The 23809-nt window shown below is 43.7% G+C and overlaps 1 protein-coding gene across 1 annotated transcript in view; it reads left to right on the top strand.

The window, feature by feature from the left end:
* CLIC6 (chloride intracellular channel 6) overlaps nucleotides 1-23809 on the top strand; it is an 81284-nt gene that overhangs the window by 54417 nt on the left and 3058 nt on the right. Inside the window, exons 2-5 of the mRNA XM_006886786.1 lie at nucleotides 12199-12308; nucleotides 13293-13418; nucleotides 14630-14736; nucleotides 15558-15739. Of these exons, the coding sequence (XP_006886848.1) occupies nucleotides 12199-12308; nucleotides 13293-13418; nucleotides 14630-14736; nucleotides 15558-15739 (525 nt within the window). The remainder of the gene's footprint in view (nucleotides 1-12198; nucleotides 12309-13292; nucleotides 13419-14629; nucleotides 14737-15557; nucleotides 15740-23809) is intronic.

Genomic DNA, 23809 nt, shown 5'->3' with positions numbered 1-23809 from the left:
GTCATGGATTCCTCCAAGTCACCTTCAATCTGTGCTGGAAAGATGGGTCAGGAGGGTCCAATGATAAAAGTCTTGACTTCCATTCTGGAGACCAGGGTTCAGTTCCTGGCCTGGGCACCTCATGTGCAGCCACCCGGACGTGAGTGTCAGTGGAAGTTGTGCACTGCTGTGGCACAGAACAGGCTACAGTGGGGCTTTAAGAGTAGGAAGAAAGGCTTGGTGCTCTGCTTATAAAAACAGCCATTGGCAACCCTGTAGATCACAGTGGTTTGATCAAGAACTGATTGTGGAGATGACACAGGCCCAAGTAGTGTTTATCCCTCTACCGTGCTTGGGGATGAGATGAGTTGGGCTAGCTCAGTGACAGCCAACAACAACAAAATACACCAGCAAAGAAAACCTTAGTTCGAAGGCTGGCACCCTATTTGGAAGGAGTCAGTGGTTGGGGTTGAATGAAGAGGATGGCCTCTAGCTAACTGCCTGAGTTAAAATCCTGCTGCGTCCCTTTTAGCAAGTTGTTCTCCTTATCTGTGTCTTAGTTTTGCCTCTGTAAATGGAGATAATGATACTACTTATATGTAATAAAAGAAGCCCTGAAGGCACAGTATTTAAAGTGCTCTGCTGCTGACTGTATCTTTGCCTTCCCCTTGCGTATATCTGTGTCTATTTTGAATTGTATAACTGAGAAGTGATAAAGGATCTACCCTACTCTGGTATGACTTCATTAACATAACAAAATAAAACTCCTAAAAAAATAAATAGAGTGCCCTGGTGCCAACCGAAAGAGAAGACTGTTGAACTTTCCAGCTCCTCTCCAGGAAGAACATGTGGTGGTCGGCTTTCACAAAAAATGCCCAGCCGTGGAAGCCCTGTGAGAGCAGTCTTACTTTGTCCTGTAGGGTCGTTCCAGGGCCCTAGTCTGTCCTGAGCTGTGCTGCCAACACAAAGGCTGCATGCGTGTCCCCAGCAGCTCCCTCTCACCAGCATCAGTATCCTCCCCTTACAACAGGCAGCTCTGGTAGTGGCGTCCACGGTGGGTCACACTGCTGACCCAAAAGCTGCACGGGCTCTGCTGGTTCAAATCCATGAGCAAGTCTGCAGGAGAAAGACGAGCAGTACCCCCAACCCTGTGTTGAAACCCAATGTGTCACTACGGGCCAGAACCAACTTGACAGCAGTGACTTTGACTTTTCTTTTTTAATAAGCTCAGTAGGAGTTGAAGTCGACTTGACAGCAGTGACTTTGTTTTCCGCCTGATTGTGATGGCCCCATTGGTCACCCTGGTGGCAGACAACTATATTATACAATGTGGCTTGGGCTTAGTAGGGAAATGAGCCCATGGCAGGCAGGCTGGGCAGGGTATCTGGGCACAGATATGGCTGGCAGCCCTCCTGGGTTAGCTGACGTGCCCCTGTCTTTAAAGCAACACCAGTGATAAAGAGTTCATAGAACTTTTTGAGAACAAGGTCCATTCACTCCATCAAACAAGTTTTGAAGGAATGTCTTCTGTGCACTTGATTCTGTATGAGAATATTGCTTGTTTTGGGAGTGCACATGTGTGCTTCAGTGGGACAGTTCTTCAGAACAGAAGGTCCTCCATGAAGGAATGTCACCAACAGGAACAACTGGTGACTGATCTGATGCTAAACCAGGAAGAGCTGACTGTATTATGAGTTGAATGTAGAAAAGGGATGAGGGAATGCTGAGCAGAGAGCCTTAGGAAGGGACCTGGAGGAGGACATGGAGGTAGAGGGTTGAGGGTGGAAGGAGGTATCAAAGAAGATGATATGGAGTAATTAAGGACATAGGGGTCGACCTGAGAGACAGTGGCATTTAAGAGAAGTAACTGGCTTGACTGACATTTATTGGAAAGTAGAGAATACAAGAGAGGAAGGATGGAAGGAAATAAAGTAAAAATGTAAAGGGAAAGAAAGGAAAGAGGAAGGAAGAATGAGAGAGTATTGAAGCTTGCTCTGTGCCTGGCCTTCATCTATGTGTTTTATTTCATTCCCACCCTTAGTGACAGTCTTATTATCATCTGTAGATTATAGATCAAGCAAGGGAAGAATCAGAAGGTTTGGAACAATGTGATTTGAAGGTGACCTTGAGTGACTTTCCATCAGCTTGAATGGCCTTTTATCAGGGTTAACTTTGCTGGGGTTACTGGAAGGATCATAGAACTTCTGAGGATATTGGTCATTTGCTCCATAGAAATGAGAGGTGGGAGACCCTCCCAGAGGCTACCACAGGGATTGAGATGTGAGATCTGCATGAGTGTAATTTCAAAAGAGTAAACATTGTCCTAACACTTAAGTTAGGGAGAGGAGACTCAAATTATCATCCTGAGGAACTGGGAAGGAGAACAGGAGACGTTCTGTTCTATGTGTCCCTTGAGCAGGAAACTTGAGATCTCTGAGCCTCAGTCTTCTGATCTACAAAATGGGAATGAACTTGGGTCATGTCTTACTTATAAACTTTTGATACGACTGCATCAGATGATGCACATAGATTATTTAGGACCACATTCCAAATCAGATTAGACATTCAGTAATATTAGATGGTACCGGTTTTGGTGTTTTGTTTTGTTTTGCTTGTTTGTTTGTTTTTACAAAATAGACATGCAAGTAGTGATTTTTGAAGGGCACATTCTTTATTAAGCTCTGCTGTTCTGTGTTCTTGAACTTCAAATGCTAATGGGTATTAGTTGTCACCTCCACTCACTCTGTGGAATTCATTCTTACCAAGGTGAGGGGAGAAAAAAGGTGACTGAAAAAAAAAGATGCTTTTAGCACTAATTCTAAATGTAAGAAAGACTAGTATTTTAACTTTTAGCAGAGGCCTTTGGGGTCACTTCTTGGAAAGAAAGCAGTGCCTTGGGCTTATCCACCCTGCCTTTGTCTTGAGGGTACCCAGTCCTCCAGGTCTCCTCTGCTCTGGACTGTTCATTTGGGGGTTTCTGGGCCCCCAAGATGTGCATGCAAGTCCTCCGCCCTGCTTTTTTTTTTTTGCCATGTGGCTGGAGATCTGTTCACTTTGCAATTAAGAAGGGAACTTTAGTTCTTTATTTTCCTTTGGAATAGGACGTGCTTGTTTTTGAAAGTGAAAAAAAATGCTCAGTGGATCACTAGGGACTGTAGAGTTTGGCATGAAAATCATGCTAATGGTGGCTTGGTGAAAAGCATCCTAAATTCCATAATTGTTCTAATGTCTTCAGTTTGCAATAGTAATGATGAGTTGCTGGAGAAGATAATGGCAATAATGGCTCCCTTTAGGGCATACCCAGGATAGTCACGCATATCACACAATCTTCATCCTCAAAATAGAGAAACTGAGGTTAAGAAAGAAGAAATAAATCGTCCAAGTGACACAGAGCAGCAAACCCATTTGAGCAGAGTCTGTCTCATAGTGACAGGCAGCCACCTCTTCGTTCTGCTGCCTGGTGAGTTCAAACCGCAGATGTGGAACCCCTGTGCCACTAGAGTTTCTTCACTTATTCTCTCTGTTACTGCTATCAAGTCAGAACTATCTTGCCACTGACCCTCCATTGGTATTTGAGGCTATAAATCACATAGGAGGAGCCCGTCTCTTTTTCTTGAGAAACTGCTGATGGATTTGAACCACCGGAGAGGCATGGCCTTTAGGCTAGCACCACAGCTCCCTGCAGACCAAACCACCAGAGATCCCTGCCTCAGATACTAAAAAAGAAGGAAAGCTCTTTGCCATCAAGTTGGAACAACTCTTACAACTCTTAGCTGATCTTCCCGTGGGTTTTGAAGGCTGTACGTAGCATGGGAGGAGTTTGCTCATCTATCTCCTGATGAACGGCTGGTGGTTATGAACTACTGAATTTTGAAGCTCCATCTCACATATTTTGGGCACATGCCCAGGAAGGACCAGTTCTTGGAGAAGGACATCATGCTCGGAAGGGTGGGGGACAGTGCAGGAGAGGGAGACCCCGGATGAGATGGATTGATACAGTGACTGGGGCAATGGGGGTTAGTGAAGTGGAGTCAGTGAGACTGGTTCTGGACAGGGCAGGCTTCAGAGTTGTACCTAGGATGGTAGACAACTCGACGGCACATAACAATAACAGAGAGGCCCTACCTTTGGGTTCACAGTGCTCCTTACGGACTATGCTACTAGGGCTGTCTCTTCAACTGTTAATTGTCCTTATGTGCTGTAGAGTCACAACTGGACTCATAGCTCACCCTCCAGCAGGTTTTCAGGCTGTGAGCATGTGGGAGGAGATTGCTCATCTTTCTTCTTGGAGCAGCTGGTGAAGTCGAGCTGTCTGCCTTTGGGCTGGCAAGGCAACTCCTTACCACTAAGTCACCAGAGCTGCTGAAAAAAAGAGGGAAAGGGGCACAGATTGAGAGGGAGGACAGCAGTGGGAAGAGGGAAGCAGAGTGTGGAATTAGGCATCTACATGCCAGAGAAGGCCAGGAAACCCCAGAAGGGAGGAGAGGCAAAGGATTCCCCTTTAGAGACTTGAGAGAGAATAGCCCTGTGAAACCTTTCGTTTCCGGCTTTTGCTCCAGAACTTTGAGAGAGTACATTTGCTGTTTTAAGCCACACACTTTGTGGCACTTCGTTACAGAACGCTAGGAAACTGATTCAGACTCAGAAGGTCATGGTCTTAGTACTTGGCCATGCCATGTGTTTTTGATTGCCACTTCCCAAAGGGCATGAAGCAATTGGGCTTTCAGGAAAGGCTGTGAGATGAATTCAGGGAAGTTTGTCTGGGACTCAGGGAGAGGTAGTCATCTTCCATCTGGTTTGCTGTAACTCTCCCAGGTCAGCTGCCAATAAAAGAGTGATCCTGGCTGGTTCTGTTGGCCACATTGTTCCTGTCTGAGGAGAACTCGCTCTCTGGTGGCTGCTATGGCTGCCCGCATCAAACCCTGTCTCCTGCCCCTGCCTTCTGGTCAGCTACTGTTCTCACTCCCACCTGAAAGTCCCTGTCGGGTGTTGGAAATGGAGCAGCCCCATCATTACTCTCTGACTTTCTCCATGTTCTTGCGATAGTAGCCTCCTGCCCAACGTCCCCTCTGCCCGATGACAAGTCTTTCCCACCCAGTTTTCCTCAGGGACTAGAATTCTTCCCTGCACACAGGATGCAGACCCTGCCTCACTGGGGGAAAGTCGCTTACCAGACAAGGGATGACTGAGATGTCACCAGTTACCTCTTGATCTCAGTCCTCTCTTTAAATGAAAATGAACAAATAGAGACACTGGCTGTTGAGTTGACTCTGACTGCATGTGTGTCTAAGTAGACCTGTGCAACTCAGCATTCTTAGTTCCCTGTGGTGTCGTACAGAATGTATCTGGGCGCTAACGGAAAGGTTGGCAGTTTGAATTTACCAGGCACTCCACAGGAGAAAGATGGGGGAGCCTGAGGAGGATAACTGTGAGTTGGGACCAACTTGACAGCAGTGGGTTGGGTTTGGTTTGGTAGACTATAAGGCCTTTTCTTCTGATGTGTCTTGCATGGACTTAAACTCTCAACCTTTTGGTTAAAAGCCGAGCACATTAACCATTTTTAACCATTTGCATCACTCAGGAATTTACCTTCTCTCCATTATCTCCAGGTTGTTTTTTATTTTTAATTTTTCTTCCCAAAAATGTTTGCTTTGTAGAATGTGTTTGACATTTAAGCCCACACAGTATTTTCTAGAAAGAAGTATAAAGACCAGAGAGTGGGGAATCAACGCCAGGTGATCTGGTTGGATGGGAAGGGACTCAAGTCAGGAGAGGCTGTGGAGCAACCAGGAGGCCCAGACCAGGAAGGCCATAGTCCATTTGATTAAGGTTCTCATGGGAAGAGGAGCACAAGGAATAATATAGCCCAGCACTGGAAAGGTCAATTGCCTGAAACAAAAAGTGCTGTAGGAGATGACCAGAAATATTTCCCAGGGTATGAGCTCATCCAGAGTCTAGAATTCTAGCTTTGAAAACTCAGCCCTGAAAACCGTGTAGAGTGAGGTGTGACACTAACATGCATGAAGTCGGCTCTGAGTAGCAATAAACCCAGTGACAATGGGGGCATTTCTGGATGGTATAAACAGTTAACACTCACCGGCCAACCAATAGACTGGAGATTGAAGTGCACCCAGAGACTCCTAGAGAGAAAGGCCTGGTGATCAACTTCCAAAAAAATTATCCATCAGAAAGCTGATGAGCGCTGTTCTCCTCTGACACACATGGAGGCCGCATGAGTCAGAACTGACTTAAAGGCAAGGGTTTTGGTGGCGAAGGGGAGCAGCCACCCTTCATTGTCCCCTTACAGCCCAGCTAAACTGCTGCACTGGTTGTGGACTTCCACTGGTCCAAGCAGGATTACCAGGGGCTCTGAATGGAAATGGGGATTTTGTGGGACATTCAGAGCTCTCACTGTCATTTTCTTTCTTTCTTTTTTTTTTTCAGTATTATCATCGTAAACCAAACAAAACCAGCCAAACAAACACACTGTCCAGTTTATTCTAACTCACAGCTGGGGTAGGGGTGGAGGGCTCCATTAAATTTCCAAGGCTGCAGCCTCTTAATAAGAGGAGACTATTCATCTTTCTTCCCCTAGAGCAGCTGGTGGTCTCAAACTGCCAACCTTTTGGTTAGCAACCTAACATTGGCATAACCTAATACACCACCAGGGCTCACAGTTGCTCAAAAGTTGAATCTGAAAGGCAAGCATGGCATTCTGTTATCCAAGCTCCTGCCTATCTCTTCACAAGAAAATAAATAAAAAAAAAAACCAAAACATGCACTGATGCCTCAAACGGCTTACTTTGATTTTTATCAAGAAGATATACCTACAAAAATCTCCCCCCCGGGCTGAGAAGCCTGCAGAGAAATTTTAGGCCAGCATCTAATTAGCCTGAGAGAATTATCAGCACTGGAAAATAAAACTTTATATGAGAAAACGTCTCAATTACAGCTGTGGTGTCAGTTATTCACTCCTAATACGTGTGTATTTATCCCATCATCTCTCTGGTTAATTAATCTGACCAAGGCGATCCTCTGCTCTTATTGCTCAACCGTGGGCCGCGAAGATGGTGTCTCCTCGCCTTATTTTTGCTGGCACGTCCTAGCACCGAAGCACATTAAAGTAATAAAATTAGGCAGCAAGGCGTCCTAGTCACTCCCACCGTGTTCCTGTAACCCCCTCATTTACAAACGCCCGAGACAGAGACTTTTTTTTTTTTGAGCAATTTAAAATGAGGCAACGCTGGGTATGTAAATCCTGCTTTATTGGCGGTGGTGGCAGCCAGCTCATTCTTCTGAGATGCCGACCAGGCCGCAGTCTGGTGGCTGCGGGGCTCCGAGCGCTTCAGTTCCAGGCCGCAAGGCGGGCGTGTGGGACAACAGCCGCTTTCATAGCTGTTTTCTGGCTGTGGGCACGGTGGCAGCACAAAGCATTGTGCCACCACCCTCCAAACAGATATTTCACCCGCCCTGCAGTTCCGGAAAGGAATCTGCTATGAAACTTTTAAATGTTTACAAAGTTGGATGACCAACGCAGTTGTGGTGGTGGTGTGCTGTACTGCTCCCAACCCGCTTTGTTTCCCCGCCCATTTTTATTTCATATCGGTTTGTGTTTCACACTATCCTTTATTCCATTGTGTTTCATACAATTATTCCCATTCATTATGTTTTATAAAATTAATCATCGTTGAACGATGATTCCATCCCGCGTTTAAGGGAGCTCTGGTGCCCCAGTGGTAAGAAACTGCACTACAGTCTCAAGGGCATAAGGTTCGAATCCACCAGTTGCTCCAGGGGAGAAAGACAGGCAGTCTCCTCCCCAGAGATTTACTGCCTCTGTAAACCTGCCGGAGGGTCAGCTATGAAAGGGTTCTGGCTCATGGTACACAACAATAACAACGCCGCTTTAAAAAAACAGCAGCTGACAGGAGTAAGGGAAATGGTGAGAACAATACTAAGGAGGAATACAGAGCCAATGTCTACCGGGAGACTGGACATTGTTTAAGAGACAGGACAGGGCGATAGCTCTGTGCAGCTCAGCCACCAGGCCAAGGCCTAGGAGGGGGCGGGGTCGTGTGGAGGCCCCGCCCACACACAGAGCTTGGTCACCGTGAACTTTCCCAGGACACCCAGCCAGGGAGCTCGCTGGGGGGCTTTACTGAATTCAGAGTGAGCTGAGTTATATACCAGGTTCCCAAAGGTTACAGGGACAGGCAGGTGAGCAAGAGAGAACAGCCGCAGCACCCCAGTGGAATTTGTTTTGGACTTTACCATACTGAGTGTTAACTCCTAGGAAAATGAGGGGTTGGGAAGCTGCAGAACAAGTCGGCACTGGCCGAAATATGTGGCCCAGTGTCCCCGTCCCTGCGCTTTCATCGCCCCCCCTCCCGCTTCTCTCAGCCTGACTATGCCCGAACCTGCCCGGGTAGAGAAAGTCCTGTGAGTGAAGAGGGTTCCCAAACGGCAAGCCACCGGGTCTCCTATCATTGGGCTCTGCTCTTCAGCTCCAGAGCAGCAGAAGAAGGAGAGGACGTCTCAACTGAAGAGACAGAGGCTGGTGTTTGAACATCTTAAAATTGTACCTCTAGGATGGAGAATGAGTGCAGTGGGACAAAAGGGACTATTTCAGGGTCTTCTGCAGGCCAGTTGTTAAAATTTGGGCAGATCAAGTTGTCTATTTCCCCACATCTTAACCCCCAGAAAGAACAGACAGACTCTGGCAGGCAGGAATTCTCAGACCATCCCAGTAGGAGAGCAGCGAATCAATGCCAGGGGTGATGAAGAGAGAGTTGGAGGGGCAACAGGGCCCCAGAGCCTGTTAGCTGCCCTGGAGAAGCTCCAGACTTAGGGAAACACGCAAATACTGGCTGGCCCTTAGTCATCCCTGTGATCAATTGTGATCCATTGAATTTTAGTTGGCTCGTACTCTGAAGCAGGCCACTAAGTTTTTCTTCCTAGTCCATTTTCTTTTTTTTTCCCCCCAGTGCATTTTGGTTTGGAGCCCCTCTGAAACCTATTCAATACCTCATAGAACACACCTCTGGTCACTGTGCATGGTTCAAGGCAGGACAAGAATTCCACCACAGAATGAGACTCAGCACTAGAGTTTAGTGGGAAGTGAATTCACTTATCTGGGTCTGTTGGTCTCATGTATGGGTAAAAATCTGCCTGTTATTTCCAAGTTCATGAAGATTTACTTCACAACGAGAAAGCCTTGCAAATCATTCTATGTGTGCCTCATCCAACTAGGAGTTTGTAGTTCTGTCTTACATAGTGATATTGACACCAGCCTTCCCTTTCCCCAAAGTTGAGCTCAGGCCACGCTTTGCAAGAAGTGATCTCTGATCATCTTCATCACATCATCCTCGGGGATCCTGTCAAAATTCACATTCTTGGATCTCATGCAAAGAATCAAGGAAGTTGATTTTTGTTGTTTGTAGGTTTGTTGTTTGGTTGTGGTTTTTTTTGTGGTTTTTTTTTTTGTAAATTTATATCCCCCCTCCAACTTTCTTTTTTTTTTATTAAGGAATAACCATAAATTCAGTCAAATGCTCTTAAAAATTTGCTAATCATGTACAATAAAGATTGCTATATAGAATATCTCTATTGTCCTGTGAGGTTCCCACCTGTTCTTTTCAGACTTACCTCCTAGGGTAACTCTGTTCTGATGTCCAGCACCAGAAGAATTCACTTGTGTTTGAACTTTATTTACGTTGAGTCACACAGGACTTTCAAATTTCATTTCTTTCAGCCTTGCTGTTGTCAGTTGCTGACTCACTGACCCTCCATCTGACAGAGTAGAACTGTCCCATAGCATTTTCTAGGCTGTGGTCTTCGTGGGAGACGTTCACCCAGCTTTTCTCCCAAGGACCTGCTACATGTGTTCAAACCACTGACCTCAGCAGCTGAGAACTCAGCTCTTTCACAACCAGGGCCCTTTAGTTTCAGCACTGTGTTTGTGGGAATCATTCCTATCACTACTTCTTGCTGTTGTTGTTGTTGTTGTTAAATACTGTCGCTTCATAAGTGACTCAGAGTTGACCCTCTAGTGGATTTTGAGATGCAGCAAATTGCACGGGAGGAGATTGCTTCTCTTTCTCCCATGGAGCAGCTGTTTAATTTGAACCATGTATCTTTAGGATGGCAGCCCAAGTCATTATAACTAAGCCCCCATAACCTCAACTGCTGCTGGTAGTAGTAGCTAATTTTTCTAGTGTAGTATCCTACATTATGAGTACCACTTATTAATTGCCATCATGTCAAAACTGACCCTCCAGTGGGTTTTCAGAAGCTGGAAATAGGACAAGAGAAGATTGCTCATCTTTCTGCTACAGAGCTATTTGTAGACAGCCAGAGTGGTATCACATTTGGGTTAGAGGAGCAACTCCCTACAGGCTACACAAACAGAGGACCCTAGAGAAGAACATGTTAGTCATCCAGGGAGCTCTGGTGGCTTAATGGTTAAGCACTTGTGCTACTTCCCAGTAAGCAGCAAAGACATGTGGTTCAAATCCACCAGGAGCTCTGGGGGATGGGAGGAAAGATGGGCCATCTTTCCCTGTGAAATTTATTGGCCCTGAAAACCCACTGGAGGGTCAGATCTGAGTCAGTTCTGACTTGATGGTACATAACCACAAGGAATTAGTCGTCCTATTCTTAATGGTTGTTTGGTTTGTTTTCAGATTTTTCTATTATAACAAAACTGCTATGAGGATTTGTTTATCATTTGGTGGCCATAAGCACTCATTATCCTGTGTCACAGAATAAGTGTATGATTCCCCACCAATCTCTGGCACTTCATAAAGCAAGAGAAGAGCTTCGTAATGTTTTATAATAATATTCTTGTTGTGTAGAGTCAGATCTGACCCATAGACCCAAAATCCCTCCAGTGGATTTTCAGAGACAGTTAATCACATGGGAGGAGATTGCCCATCCTCCTCCTCCTCCTCCTCCTCCTCCTCCTTCTTCTTCTTATTTGTGTGTGTGTGTGTGTGTGTGTGTGTAGAAGTGAATTTTATTTGATGTTTAGAAAGGAACCATCTTTCTTCTGAGGTGTAGTCAGTGGATTTGAACTGAGTGCACTTGTGATTGCAGCACAGCTTCTTGCCACGAGGCCACCAGAGCTCATTATAATGATTTTAGGACTCATGTAATTGAACCCCCTCATTCTGTTGTTAGCATCATTTAATGACTGGTGGATATGGAAGGAGATCTGGTGGTATAGTGTGTTGAGTTTCTAACTGAGAGATTGGCAGTTGGAATCCACAAGTTGTTCTGTGGGAGAAAGATTTATAGCCTTGGAAACCTAATAGGAGGTCACCATGAGTCAGAATAGATGCAAAAGCCATGGGATTTTATGGTTTTGTTTTAAATTAGACATGGTTCTTGATGTGAGAGTCTGTAGGTCTGTTTGTAAGCAAAATCATCTTGGAAAAAGAGGTGTGCTGCTTCTGGAGAGGATCAAAACATGGAGGGAGAGTGCATTGCTTTTATTCTGGTTACCTTTAGTAAGCAAAAGGAGTCCCTTGCTATTCAGAGGCACAACTGAGTGACAGGAAGTGGTGAGGTTGTGGTGAAGAGGGACAAAACATGCTTAGTGTAATATGTGAATGTGTGTGTGTGTGTGTGTGTGTGTGTGTGTGTGTGTGAGAGAGAGAGAGAGAGAGTGTGCATGTGTGTACGCATCTCAGCCATTCCTTCCTTGGCATAACCTTAGCCCACAGCCCTCTCAAACCTTGCTGTTCACCCAATTCTGATTGGTAAAGACTCACAGAGTGCAATTACCCCTTGAGGTTTCAATGCTGCAATCCTTATTGAAGCAGATTGCCACATCTAACTCCCTTGGAGTGGCTAGTAACTTTGAACCAATCTATAGTCTTTCAGTTAACAGCTCAATGTTGTCACCACTGTGTAACTATCACTCCTTAAAGACTGGATGAAGTGATCTTAGATGCTTAGTGGTAAGGCGTTGTGCTGCCAACCCAATGGCATTCAGTTTGAGTCCCCCAGCTGGTCTGGGGGAGAAAAAGGGACAATCTCCTCCTATGAAATTAACTGCTTCAGATAACATGCTGGAGGGTCTGTATGTAACAATAACAACAGATGTCTATTTGCAGTATAACCATTAATTAAAAATGTGCATTAATTTTGTGTGTTTAATAAAATACAACATTTATAATTATGAGGCTAACTCAGGTTAAAATATTTTTCACCTTGTAGGCTGGCTATGATGGTGAGAGCATTGGAAATTGCCCATTTTCTCAGCGTCTCTTTATGATTCTCTGGTTAAAGGGAGTAATATTTAATGTGACCACGGTAGACTTGAAGAGGTAAGATAAGGTTTCTACATTATTGGAATTACTATACCTAATTCCCTAAACACACACACGCACACACACACACACACACACACACACACACACACAGATATGCCCTGGCCCATGTGAGAGTGAACACACACTTTCACCTGTGTGACTACATATGCACACACCACACACACATACATTTTCATTCACACACAATCATATATCTGCACACATAGATACACCATATCTACACATACACCTCCTCGCAAACTGACACATACAGATGCACACACTACATACTTTCATATGTTCACCATGAGTACGCATAAACGCATATCCACAAGATGCACATACCTCACATTGGCACATGCACACAGATGCGTGTGCACACACTTATGCACATATGCCCTCATGGGTTCACAGTCATGTGCATATACTCCTTATATACTCAAGCACAAAGGTCCATACAACCATATCCTCATATATGCACACACAGCAATATACCCCAGACCATGACATGCACGTCAATGCACACACATGAGCAAACACCACATTCACATGTGTAAACAAACTCACCTGCATACACACACACACTTCCTTAGGACCCATGGACTGCCCCATGAAAGAAGTCCATTCTTGAGCTGAACCATGTATGTGGGATGTACATGTTAGATGAAATGGGATGCAACCTGGAACAGAAGGGGCTGGGACATGATGAGGAAGCTGGTATACTGTGCACCCCTCGAAGCCTAACCGAGCCCCTCCCTCAGCTGAGTGCTGGGGGGGCATCATTCATCTTTCACCTCTGTATCCAGAGCAGAACAGAATCCAGTCTATAATTCTCTCACAGATGCTTTTGCCTCTGTTGTCTGTAAAACCCTTTGCCAGCTCACAATATCCTTTCTCAAGTAATATCTCTGTACACTGGAAAAGACACAGCTAAGCACTGGAAGTGGATTTAAATGTAGACCCATGCCTACAAACACTGCTGTTCACCCTACCCCCCAGGAAGCCCGCGGACCTGCAGAACTTGGCACCTGGAACCAACCCTCCCTTTATGACTTTTGATGGTGAAGTCAAGACGGATGTGAATAAGATCGAGGAGTTCTTAGAGGAGAAGTTAGCTCCCCCACGGTAGGCCTCCTGAAACCAATCTTCACAACTTGCTTGTTATTTTTTTCCACCTTAAAAGAAACTTCTAGAACTTTTGGCTTTGAGTGTCTGGTTTCCTGGGGCCCCGGTACCGACTTCCTCCGCCACATCAGTGGTGAACCACAGACAACACAGCACAAGATCAGATATCTGAGCTAGGGTGTCCTGGAGTTCTTTGCTCTGTGCCTGCAGTACGGCAATTAGAGCGTGGTGGCAGAAGTGGGGAGGAGATGGGTTTGGTTTGTAGGTTAGCTATTTCTCAGCTACCTGGAGTTCCTCAGTAGTGCACAAGTTTGGGATTTGAATCCACTCAGCGGCACCTCAGAAGCAAGGCTGAGTGATCTACTTCTGAAAAGTCAGTCCCTAAAAAGGCTACAGTTCCACTCTGACACACACAAAGGTACCCTAAGTCAGAGTAAATGCTATGGCAGCAGGCTATAGCGAGCTTAGGAGTTGTGGCGTTGCAGTTCAAAGGGGCTGTGCCTCTCTCACTGTTGGAATCCACTCATGACTCTGAAGGGGAAAGATGGGCAATCTTCTCCTGTGCAATTTACAGCCTCAGAAATCCAGAGGAGGTTCAACCACGAGTTGATCCTGACACAATGACAATGAGGAGGAGCTGTAATTGAAAGGTAATGTCACAGAAGGACCACCTTTAGTATGCCACCTTCATTATAGCAGGAAGGAAACAGAACCTTAAGACCAGCTGGGGACTTATATCTCAGACTGGTTTTATTTTCAGAAGGAAAGCCTATGATTCCCATGCCTTTCCTTTAAGATAATGACTTTTGAACTTGGAAGATTAAAAAAAAATTCATGAAGACATTCAAGGGGACATTTTCATTTTTATATTGTGGTTAGGTACCGTGTCAAGGTGGTCCTCAACTCACGGAAACCAAATGCATAGCAGGATTGGATCGTTCTACCCCATAATGTTTGCACTGGCTAGTTTTCAGAAGTAGATTGCCAGGCCTTTCTTCCTAGTCTGACTTAGTCCGGAAGTGCTGCTAAAACCTGTTCAGCATCATAGCAACACTCAATCCTCCAGTGACAGGAAGGTGGCACCTGCCTATGAGGTATATTGGCTGAGAATCAAGCCTAGATCTCTCATATGATATTTTCTCCCCTTTCTATTGTATTGTCCCACCTCAAAGACCACTTATTTATGACATTCTAAACTTGAACCTTTCCAGATACCCAAAGCTGGGGACTCAACACCCTGAATCTAATTCTGCAGGAAATGATGTGTTTGCCAAATTCTCTGCATTTATTAAAAACACCAAGAAGGATGCAAATGACAGTGAGTACCTCCCCATCTTTTTGTTTTCTAAAGGGATTTCCACTTGGCCTCTAGTGTGGCTTTCTGTAAAGTATCAGAAATCCTGACTCATTTCGCGGAGTGGAGAGGGCTGCCCGGAGTCCCTGGGTGTGGAAGAAGATGACACAAGGGAGATTCCAGCTGGTACATTGTTTTTTATAGATGTTTGCAGTCATTGGTTGACTGCTAGCTGGAAGGTTGGAGGTTTGATTCTACTCTGGAAGCACCTTGGAAGAAAGACCTGGTGATCTATTTCCAAAACCCAGCCCTAAATACCCCTTTAGGGCACAGCACTAATCTGTCAGTCATAGAGTCACCTTGAATTGGGGTTAGCCTGACTATAATGCTCTTGTTTTGCTTTTAAGAAATTGATACAGAAAAGAAGATGGCGGTGGGCGGGGGGGGGGGGGGAATTCTAACCTTGATCTGCATGTGGTTTCCAAGAAAACTGTTGCTTCTTCTAGAGTGTGAGAACCCAAACAATGAGAGTTTTAGGGGGAAAAGAGTCACCGTATGGATCTTTCCAGCTGTACCTTTGGGATCATGTTAAATGGTGCTTCAATCAGTGCCCACCTCCCTTTAGAATTTCAGGCAATATTTCTGAAGCAACAGATGTGTTGTAGAGACAGAATGATTTTCTAGTGTGGAGCGAGCCTTTCATTCAGAGCCCCCTTCCCAGCATCCCACTGCTGTCTGCCCAGGTCTCAATGTGAAAGGGGACCCAACTCCTTCCTCCGATGTGACACGAACTTCCATAGCCTAATTCAGTGATTTTTTTAAAAAATTCTCCTTCTCTGTTTCAGTTTATGAAAAAAACTTGCTAAAGGCCCTGAAGAAGCTGGACAATTACCTAAGTAGCCCTCTGCCTGATGAAATAGACGCCTACAGCACGGAAGACGTCACTGTGTCTGGAAGGAAGTTCCTGGATGGAGATGAGCTCACCTTAGCCGACTGCAACCTCTTGCCCAAGCTCCATATTATCAAGGTCTGCCTCCCCCCAGCGTGTACTCAACACAAGAATGGGGCTTTGTTTGATTTTGTTTTGACTTGTGTCTCAGCCAGATATTGAAGCAATCTAAAATGTGGATGCTTGAATTCAGAACTCTCACTTGTTTCTGTTTTGGCAACGAAGCCACAGGCCCAAAACTCAGATACAGAGAAGGAAGAGCTTCAGGTCTTCTCCTGAAATGCCTGAGAACCTGGCCCCGGGCCCTCCAGCTCTTCTGCTTCTCTTTCCAAGCACCACACCCCACCCCCAGGCAAAAGGAAACTTATTTAAAAGCAGTTTGAGGGACTACATTAGTCCTACTTTTAATACTTGCATGTTACTTGAGGTTTGGAGATGATGTGTGGAATCTGAAAGTTGTAAAATGTGAGCACAGTGAGTTGTGGGTGATTTGGGGGGTACACATAGCTCCTTCTAGAAATGACAGAGAAGTACCCTGTCAACTCTTAACCTATTTCTCCACAGTTAGGAACAACTGACAGACAGTCACTTGGTTGGGTTGCTGCCAGACTTGATGCCCAGTCTTCCGAGACTTTGCATTTAAAGATCTCCTGCACCTTCCTAGAACCCATCTTTCAGTTTGTTGTATGTTGGTGGCTTCGGAGTTGCTGTGATGCTGGAGTGAAAGGCCAGCAAAGTTACCCATGCACCAGACTCACAGTTGTTGCAGTGACTCACAGCGAGCCTCCACTAGGTTTCAGAGGCTGGAAATCTTGCAGGCGGGGACTGCTCGCCTTTCTTCCACAGGATTAGAATGGCTGGAGACACTTGGTCTTTTGATTGGCAGCCCACACTGTGCCCCAGTGTTTTTAGCAGAACTTTCAGATTCAGACAGATTAGCAAGCAAAGCCAGGATCCACTGCTGAAAATTAGCTCACAAAACTCCTCCGGTCACAGAATATTGCTCACGACAGTGCTGCATGAGCTCCCTGGGTTCAACTCAACCCAAATCATTACAGTCAAATTGGAACCAACCCATAGTTATAGCCTTCTAGTGGGTTTCTCAGAGGCTGTAAATTGCACAGGAGCAGGTTGCCATTTTACTACTTGAGAGCAGCTGGTGGATTTGAACTGCCCTTTATGAGCTCTGGTAGCCTAGTGGTAAGAAGTTGTGCTGCAATCTCAAAAGCACATGGTTTAAATCTACTAGTTGCTCCAGGGGGAGAGGGTGGACAATCTATTCTCATGTGATTTCTTGTTCTGAAAATCAGCCGGAGGGTCGGCTATGGGTCAGTTCTAACCCCATGGCAAATAACAACATCAACAACAAAATGTTCACAGTGGCCAAAGCAGCAGGCTGAAGCTTGACAGTGATCGCAAAGATCGAACAGGACCTGCAGCTTTTTGTTCCGTTGCCTGTGCTTGATGACAGGGCCAAGGCCATGAGTTGGAGCTTTGATGACAACTGAAAACAACAAACTAATGTTTCTCCAGCACTGGATAACTTTTAGAAATGTAACTCTTTTCTGGTGAATAACATTGGAACTTCTGAATGTGACTCTTGATTCTAAGGCAGATGGCCTCACACACTGAGCCCTCAGCGGCCCTGCCTCTGACTGGTGTTTCCAGCCTTTCCATCTCTATTGTTCATTGTCATTATAATTCTTACTGTGTCCTCAGTAGCCCCAGATATTTGATTATTAAAATTCTACCATATTGACAGGTTCTTTATATGAGGATAAGGGAAACTGAGGTTAAAACGTAAGGAAATACAAGTCAAGGAGGCTGTGTTGTCATAGCGTGTTTAATTGGCATTTAGAAATTACTAACTAGGTTCGCACGAACTGTGATGTTTATGCTCTTGAGACTCCAGCCACCCCTGGGAACTCCACACTGAATCTTAACATTTCTCTTCCTACATTTTCCTGGCTCCTTGCTTCCCTTCCCAATAATTTCTCCGTTAGCTTCTTTCTTCTGTCCTCGCTGTTCTGGATGATAGGACGCAATCTGACTTGAGCATCACCAGGGCTACCAACTCCAAATGGAAACCTTGCAGATGTTACTGATCCTCAGAGGAGTATTTGCTTCAGTTGCTTTGCCAGTGCTCTGACATCTAACGTGGAGGATTTTAAAAAAAAATAATTTTTTTGGTGTGATTTGAATGAAGCTTACAATGTGAATTGGTTTTTTATTCAGCTATTCACACATATTTTATTTTATAACATTAATTACAATGCCCACAATATATTCACATACACCCTCCCACAGTGTCATTCCTCAAATTCTCACCTCTACCAACTCTTCTATCCTACCTTTTCCTGCCGTCAGGACTTTATCCTTGGACAAATGGTGCTCTTTTGACCTGGGATCATTCACTATTCTAAGGCATGAATGCCTCTTTAGTGCTCTGGTCACCTTATAGGCCTGTCTATTGTGTGGCTGGAAACTGAGCCACAAGAGTAAGTTTTGTTCCAGATTCAAAGTGTCAGAAAGGGTTATTCTCAAGGGTTCCACCAGTCTCTATTGGACAAGCACATCTCAACCTCTTGATCAATATGAGGAGATGTTTTCCAATAGGCTATTTAAGTAGCTGTGTTTTGATTTAATTACTTTAATTGTTGGATATTGTTATTTAGATTGTGAGGAGGTAATGGATAAGAAATGAGAAGTATGAAAACCCAAAATCTCTGTAAATGTTCATTAAAACTAATAAAATTTAATTTAAAAAAAACATATCCCAAAGTGGGAGAAAGTAAAACCCAAAATAGGTAAAAGGACAAGATTTAAAAAATTATCTCTACTTTTTAAAAACAAAAACCTGAAGGATTGCTGCCATCTCAGTTGTCTGGATGTAACCATGCCTCAGAGTTTAAGTTTCTCAAAGGCAGGACTGAAATCTTCTATAGAATTTGCTCTGTAATAAAGAATCCTAGTTGCTGGACAGTGATAAAAATGGCAGAAGTCGGGGCAAGCCGTGCATTCGGCCCCCAGCAGGCGGTGGGGTGAGCTGTATGTTTGGCCCCTAGCAGGGCAAGCTGGCCCCTCGGGGTGAGCTCCTCAGCCCTCGGATTGTACCATCCGACCCCTGGGTAGAAAAAACTGCCTAGGGTATAAAGAGAATTTTATCGAGGCTACTTTCCTTCACCCTCTCCCCCAGTACACCCGTAAGTAACACCCCCAAAAGCCCTTCTATTTGTAACTCACAAGTTTGTTCTCTCTAGATTTTCTCCCTTTTCTATAGGTAACCTTAAAACTGAGTTTTACTCCAGACCTAATCCTGAACCCAGTTCCAGAGACAAAAAGGAAATACAATGGCCAGTTAAGAAAGCAAAGGAGGATGGAGCCTCAGGGTTCAGTCAGCCATCCCCACTGGACCCACCTGGGAAAACACTTTGCAGTCCAGAGGGGAGTAAATGTCAGGAAAACATCTTCTAATAGAACAAGAAGGCAAGCAACTTCAAGGTGGTAAAATGTGCTCCCTTTTCACCTTCACATTAACACCACTGTTCAGCATGAAGAAGCCAGAGAGTCTGCACCCAATTCCCAAATGAGAAACCCACAAGTGATAAAGACCGTTTGTTTAATCACATTGGACTATGCTTACCATTGCCCTGAATCATCCGGTCCCCACTGGATCCTTTTCATTTCCTTCACCGCCTCCCCCCACCAACCAAATTGTGCAGCATTGCATCTCTCCAATTTTCATCCCTGCCAATCCTCACCCTTCTGCTCCCAACCCTCACCTCCGTGTATCCCCAATATGTTTTTCCCAATAAAATTTAAAAGAAGAATGGATAAAAAAAAGAAAGAAATGAGAAGTGTAGATATTGAGATGTAGATGCTAATGCCCTAGTTTTCTTATAATAAGGAGTTAACAAATGACCTTAAAAGTTGCTAAAATTTAAGAAATAGAGAATGCCTAACACTTCAAGTTAAAGGAAAACTGGAAGAGGTAAACTTGCAAAATAACCAGAAATGGAAATACATACCTGTCCACATATATATGCACATACACAAAGCAAGGAAAAACAAAGTGTTAAAGTGAAAAAAATAATATAAGAACAAGATCACATCTATGAGAAACACACAATTAACAAAGTTACTCAGAATCATTTACATAAAAACACATTGTTGTTGTTGTTGTTGTTGTGAATAAAAGGCCCAAAGCCTTTAGGCAGAGGTAAACCAGACAAATGAAAACATGACAGGAGAGTTCTAAATATTACCATCAGTGTGATCCATGTCATACAAATAGTTTGAACTTTCAGAAAGCTTTATGAAAGTGGTAAGATCCAGTTTTATGGCCAAATAACATAAGTGACTGAGAAAAAAACACCTCACTGACATTGTTTTCAGGTGCCCTTGAGTTAATTCAAAGGACTCTTGAAGCTCTGCTCAATTCTGTGGTACCCTCACAATCTCTGTGTCTTTAAGCCCATTGTCTCAGTCGTTGCACCAGTCCATCTAGTTTGAAGGTCTCTTCTCCTCTGACTCTACTTTGAGAAGCATAATGTCTTTCTCTAGGCCTCATCCCTCCTGATACCATGATCCAAGTGTGTGAGGAATCTTACTACCTTCACTTCTGAGAAACATCCTGACTGTACTTCAAGGCAGATATCCCTCTCCCCCAATTCTGGCAGTCCGTGGCATATTCAATATTCTTCACCAATCCCACAATTGAAAGACAAGCAATTTTTCTTCTGTTTTCCTTATTGACTGTCCAAGTTTTGCATGTCTATGGTTGTTGTCATGTGTCGTTGAGTCTGAATTGACCCATAGTTGGTGAGTTTTCAGATCAGTTAGTTGCACAAGAGGAGATTGCCCATCCTTCTCCTGCAGAGCAGCTGGTGGATTCAAACTCCGTGCCTTCAGGATTGCAACACAGCTTCTTACCAATTGAAACTCTATAGCTTAGTCAAGAGGAGCACTTCAGTGCTCAAAGTGATATCCTTGCCTTTTCATGTTTTATAAGTCTTTTGCAGAAAAACTATCCAATACAATACATTGTTTAACTTAACTGTTGGCCCCATGAGCATGGATTGTGGCTCCCAGTACTGTTAAAATATTTTCTCTATGCATCACGGTGTTGCATTTGATATAGTTGTGAGACTCCTTGTTCTCCTAATGTTGAAATGTAATCCATAATAAAGGATATATAGGCTTTGAGTAGCAACAGAAAATGTTTCAATTCCTCTTTCAACAAGCAAAGTTATGTTTTCTGTATACTTTAGGTTATTAATGGGTCTCCATTCTTGATGCTCTGTTGTTCTTTATATATTCCAGCTTCTTGTTTTATTTGCTCAGCATACAAATTGAATAAACATGAATGAAAGGATACAACTTTGGCACACACTTTTTCTGATTTTAAACTATGTAATACTCCCTTTTCTGTTCCAATGACTCAACAAATCTTGGTCTTTGTATGCACAGGTAATTTTCGAGCACAATGAAATGCTTTGGAATTCGCGCTCTTTGAAAGTTTATCCATAGTTTGTTGTGATCCATGCAGTTGAATGACTTCGAATAGTCAATGAAACATAAGTAAACTTCTTTCTGATACTTTCTGCTTTCAACCAAAATCTCTGTGATGTCAATAATGATGTCTTTTGTTCCATGACCACTTCTCAATTCAGTTTGAATTTCTGGGTGTTCCTGGTCAGTGTCCAGTTTTTGTGTTCTCTTAAGCAAGACTTTATTTGTGTGTGACATTAATTACATTTTTAAATAATTGCAACATTCTGTTGGATCACTTTTCCCTGGAAGGGGCACAGATAGTAATCTCTTCCAATTGTTTGGCCAAGTTTCTATCTTCTGTATTATTTAGTGTAGACAAATGAGCACCTCTAGTTCTGTGTCTTGTTAGTTGAGACATTTTTAATTACTATTTTAATTCCTAGAACCTTGCTTTTTGCCAGTGCCTTTAATGAAGATTAGATTTATTTCTTTAATACCATTACTTCTTGACCATTTACTACCCCCAATGATGGTTGAATATCAACCAGTTTTTTTTTAGTACAATGACTGTGTACTCCTTCCACATTCCTTTGATGCTTCCTGCCTCATTAAATATCTTGCTTATAGAATACTTCAATATTGCAACTTGAGTCTTGATTTTTTTCTTCTTCATTTCTTTCAGCTTGAGAAATGCCAATATTTGTCTCTTTTTGTTTTCTACCTCCAGGTTTTTGTACATTTCTTGAAAATATTTCACTTTGTCTTCCTGGCTTATCCTTTGAATGATTCAGTTCCACTCTTATGCCATTATATGTTCCGTTAATTTTAGCTGTTATATGTTAAAAATCTATTGTTCAAATGCAAACTTTCAGGGTAAAAGGAAACAGATTTCACATTGTTGTATTTCTTTTGAAGTTCCTTCTCAATAGCCCTACCTTACATCCACTAGCTCTATGAGAGTTGGACTATGTGCCTATAATATCTACAGAATAGACCTATCATTTGTATGTTGTTGTTGTTAAGTGCAGTCGAGTCGCGGGCGACTCATAGTGACCCTATGAACGAAAGCCATGGACACCTCCTGTATAACTTTTGTCCTTTCTCCAGGTTCATGGGGTTTCCAGAGGCAAGCTATGGTGGAAGTGGATAGGATTATAATAAATCAATTTATGGTAAAAATCTGTAAGAATAATGCATATGTAATTAGGGGTATCTAAGTGACCTTAAGTCTGTCCCACTTAAATTTCAAAACCATCTCAGGAACAGGTTTGAGGCCATGAGCACCAATGAGCATAGACCAAATGAGGTCTGGAAGGATATCAAGAAAATCATCCATGAAAGATGCAAAAGATCATTACAAAGGCTAAAGAAGAAGAAAAGACCAAGATGGATGTCACAGACTCTTAGTATTGCATTAGAGTGCCGAGAAGCCACAGCTAAAGGAAGAAATAAACCAAAGAGCTGAACATAAAATTTCAAAAGGCAGCTTGGGACAACAAAGCAAGATACTGTAATGAAATGTGCAGAGAGCTGGAGTCAGAAAATCAACAGGGCCAAACTCGCTCAGGGTTTCTTAAGCTGAAGGAGCTGAAAAACAAATTCATGCCATGGGTGGCAATACTTAAAGATAGTTTGAGTAGAATGTTAAGTGATCCAGGAAGTATCAGAAGAAGATGGAAGGAGTACACAGAGTCACTGTATCAGAAGGAATTGGCTGACACAGAGGAATTTCATTAAATAACATGATCAAGAATCTATGGTGATGAAGGAGGAAGTTCAAGTTGCTCTGAGGAATTGGCAAAAACAAGCCTCCAGGAGTTGACAGCATATCAATTGATTTATTTCAACAAACAGATGCTGACCTGGATGTGCTCACTAAGTTGTGCCAGGAAATCTGGAGGACATCCAACTGGCCAACTGACTGGAAGAGATCAATATTTGTTTCCATTCCAAAGAAAGGTGACCCAACATAATGTGAAAATTATTGAGCAATATCATTGATATCACATGCAAGCAAGATTCTGCTTAAAATTATCCAAAAACGTTTGAAACAGTATGTCAACAGAGAACTGCCAGATGTGCAGGCTGGATTTAGAAGAGGTCGTGGTACTAGGGATATTATAGCTAAAGTTAGATGGATCTTGGCAGAAAGCAGAGAATACCAGAAGAATGTCTATCACTGCTTCATTGACTATGTAAAGGCTTTTAACTGTGTGGATCACAGCAAGCTGTGGCTGACTCTGAGAAGAATGGGAATCCCAGAACATTTGACCGTGCTAATGCGAAACCTATACTTGGACAAAGAGGCAGTTGTCAGAACAGAGCAGGGAGACACTGGATGGTTCAAAATCAAGAAAGTGGTCCATCAGGGATGTATTTTGTCTCCATACCTTTTCAATCTGTATGCAGAACAGATCATCCAAGAATATGGCATCAGGATTGGTGGAAGGATCATCAACAACCTGTGTTATGTGGATTACACAACCCTGCTTGCTGAAACTGAGGAAGACCTGAAGCACTTGCTACAGAAGGTCAAGGACTGCAGCCTCTTATATGGACTGAAGCTCAACATCAAGAAAACAAAGATTCTCACCACGGGACCAACTGGCAGCATCAGTATGGATGGTGAAGAGATTGAGATAGTTAACAGTTTTA

The sequence above is a fragment of the Elephantulus edwardii genome, unplaced genomic scaffold, assembly GCF_000299155.1.
Source record: "Elephantulus edwardii isolate Elephantulus edwardi_28Jun2011 unplaced genomic scaffold, EleEdw1.0 scaffold00051, whole genome shotgun sequence".
NCBI lineage: Eukaryota > Metazoa > Chordata > Mammalia > Macroscelidea > Macroscelididae > Elephantulus > Elephantulus edwardii.
Note: the sequence above shows the minus strand (reverse complement) of the source record. Positions and strands in the feature narration are given on the sequence as shown.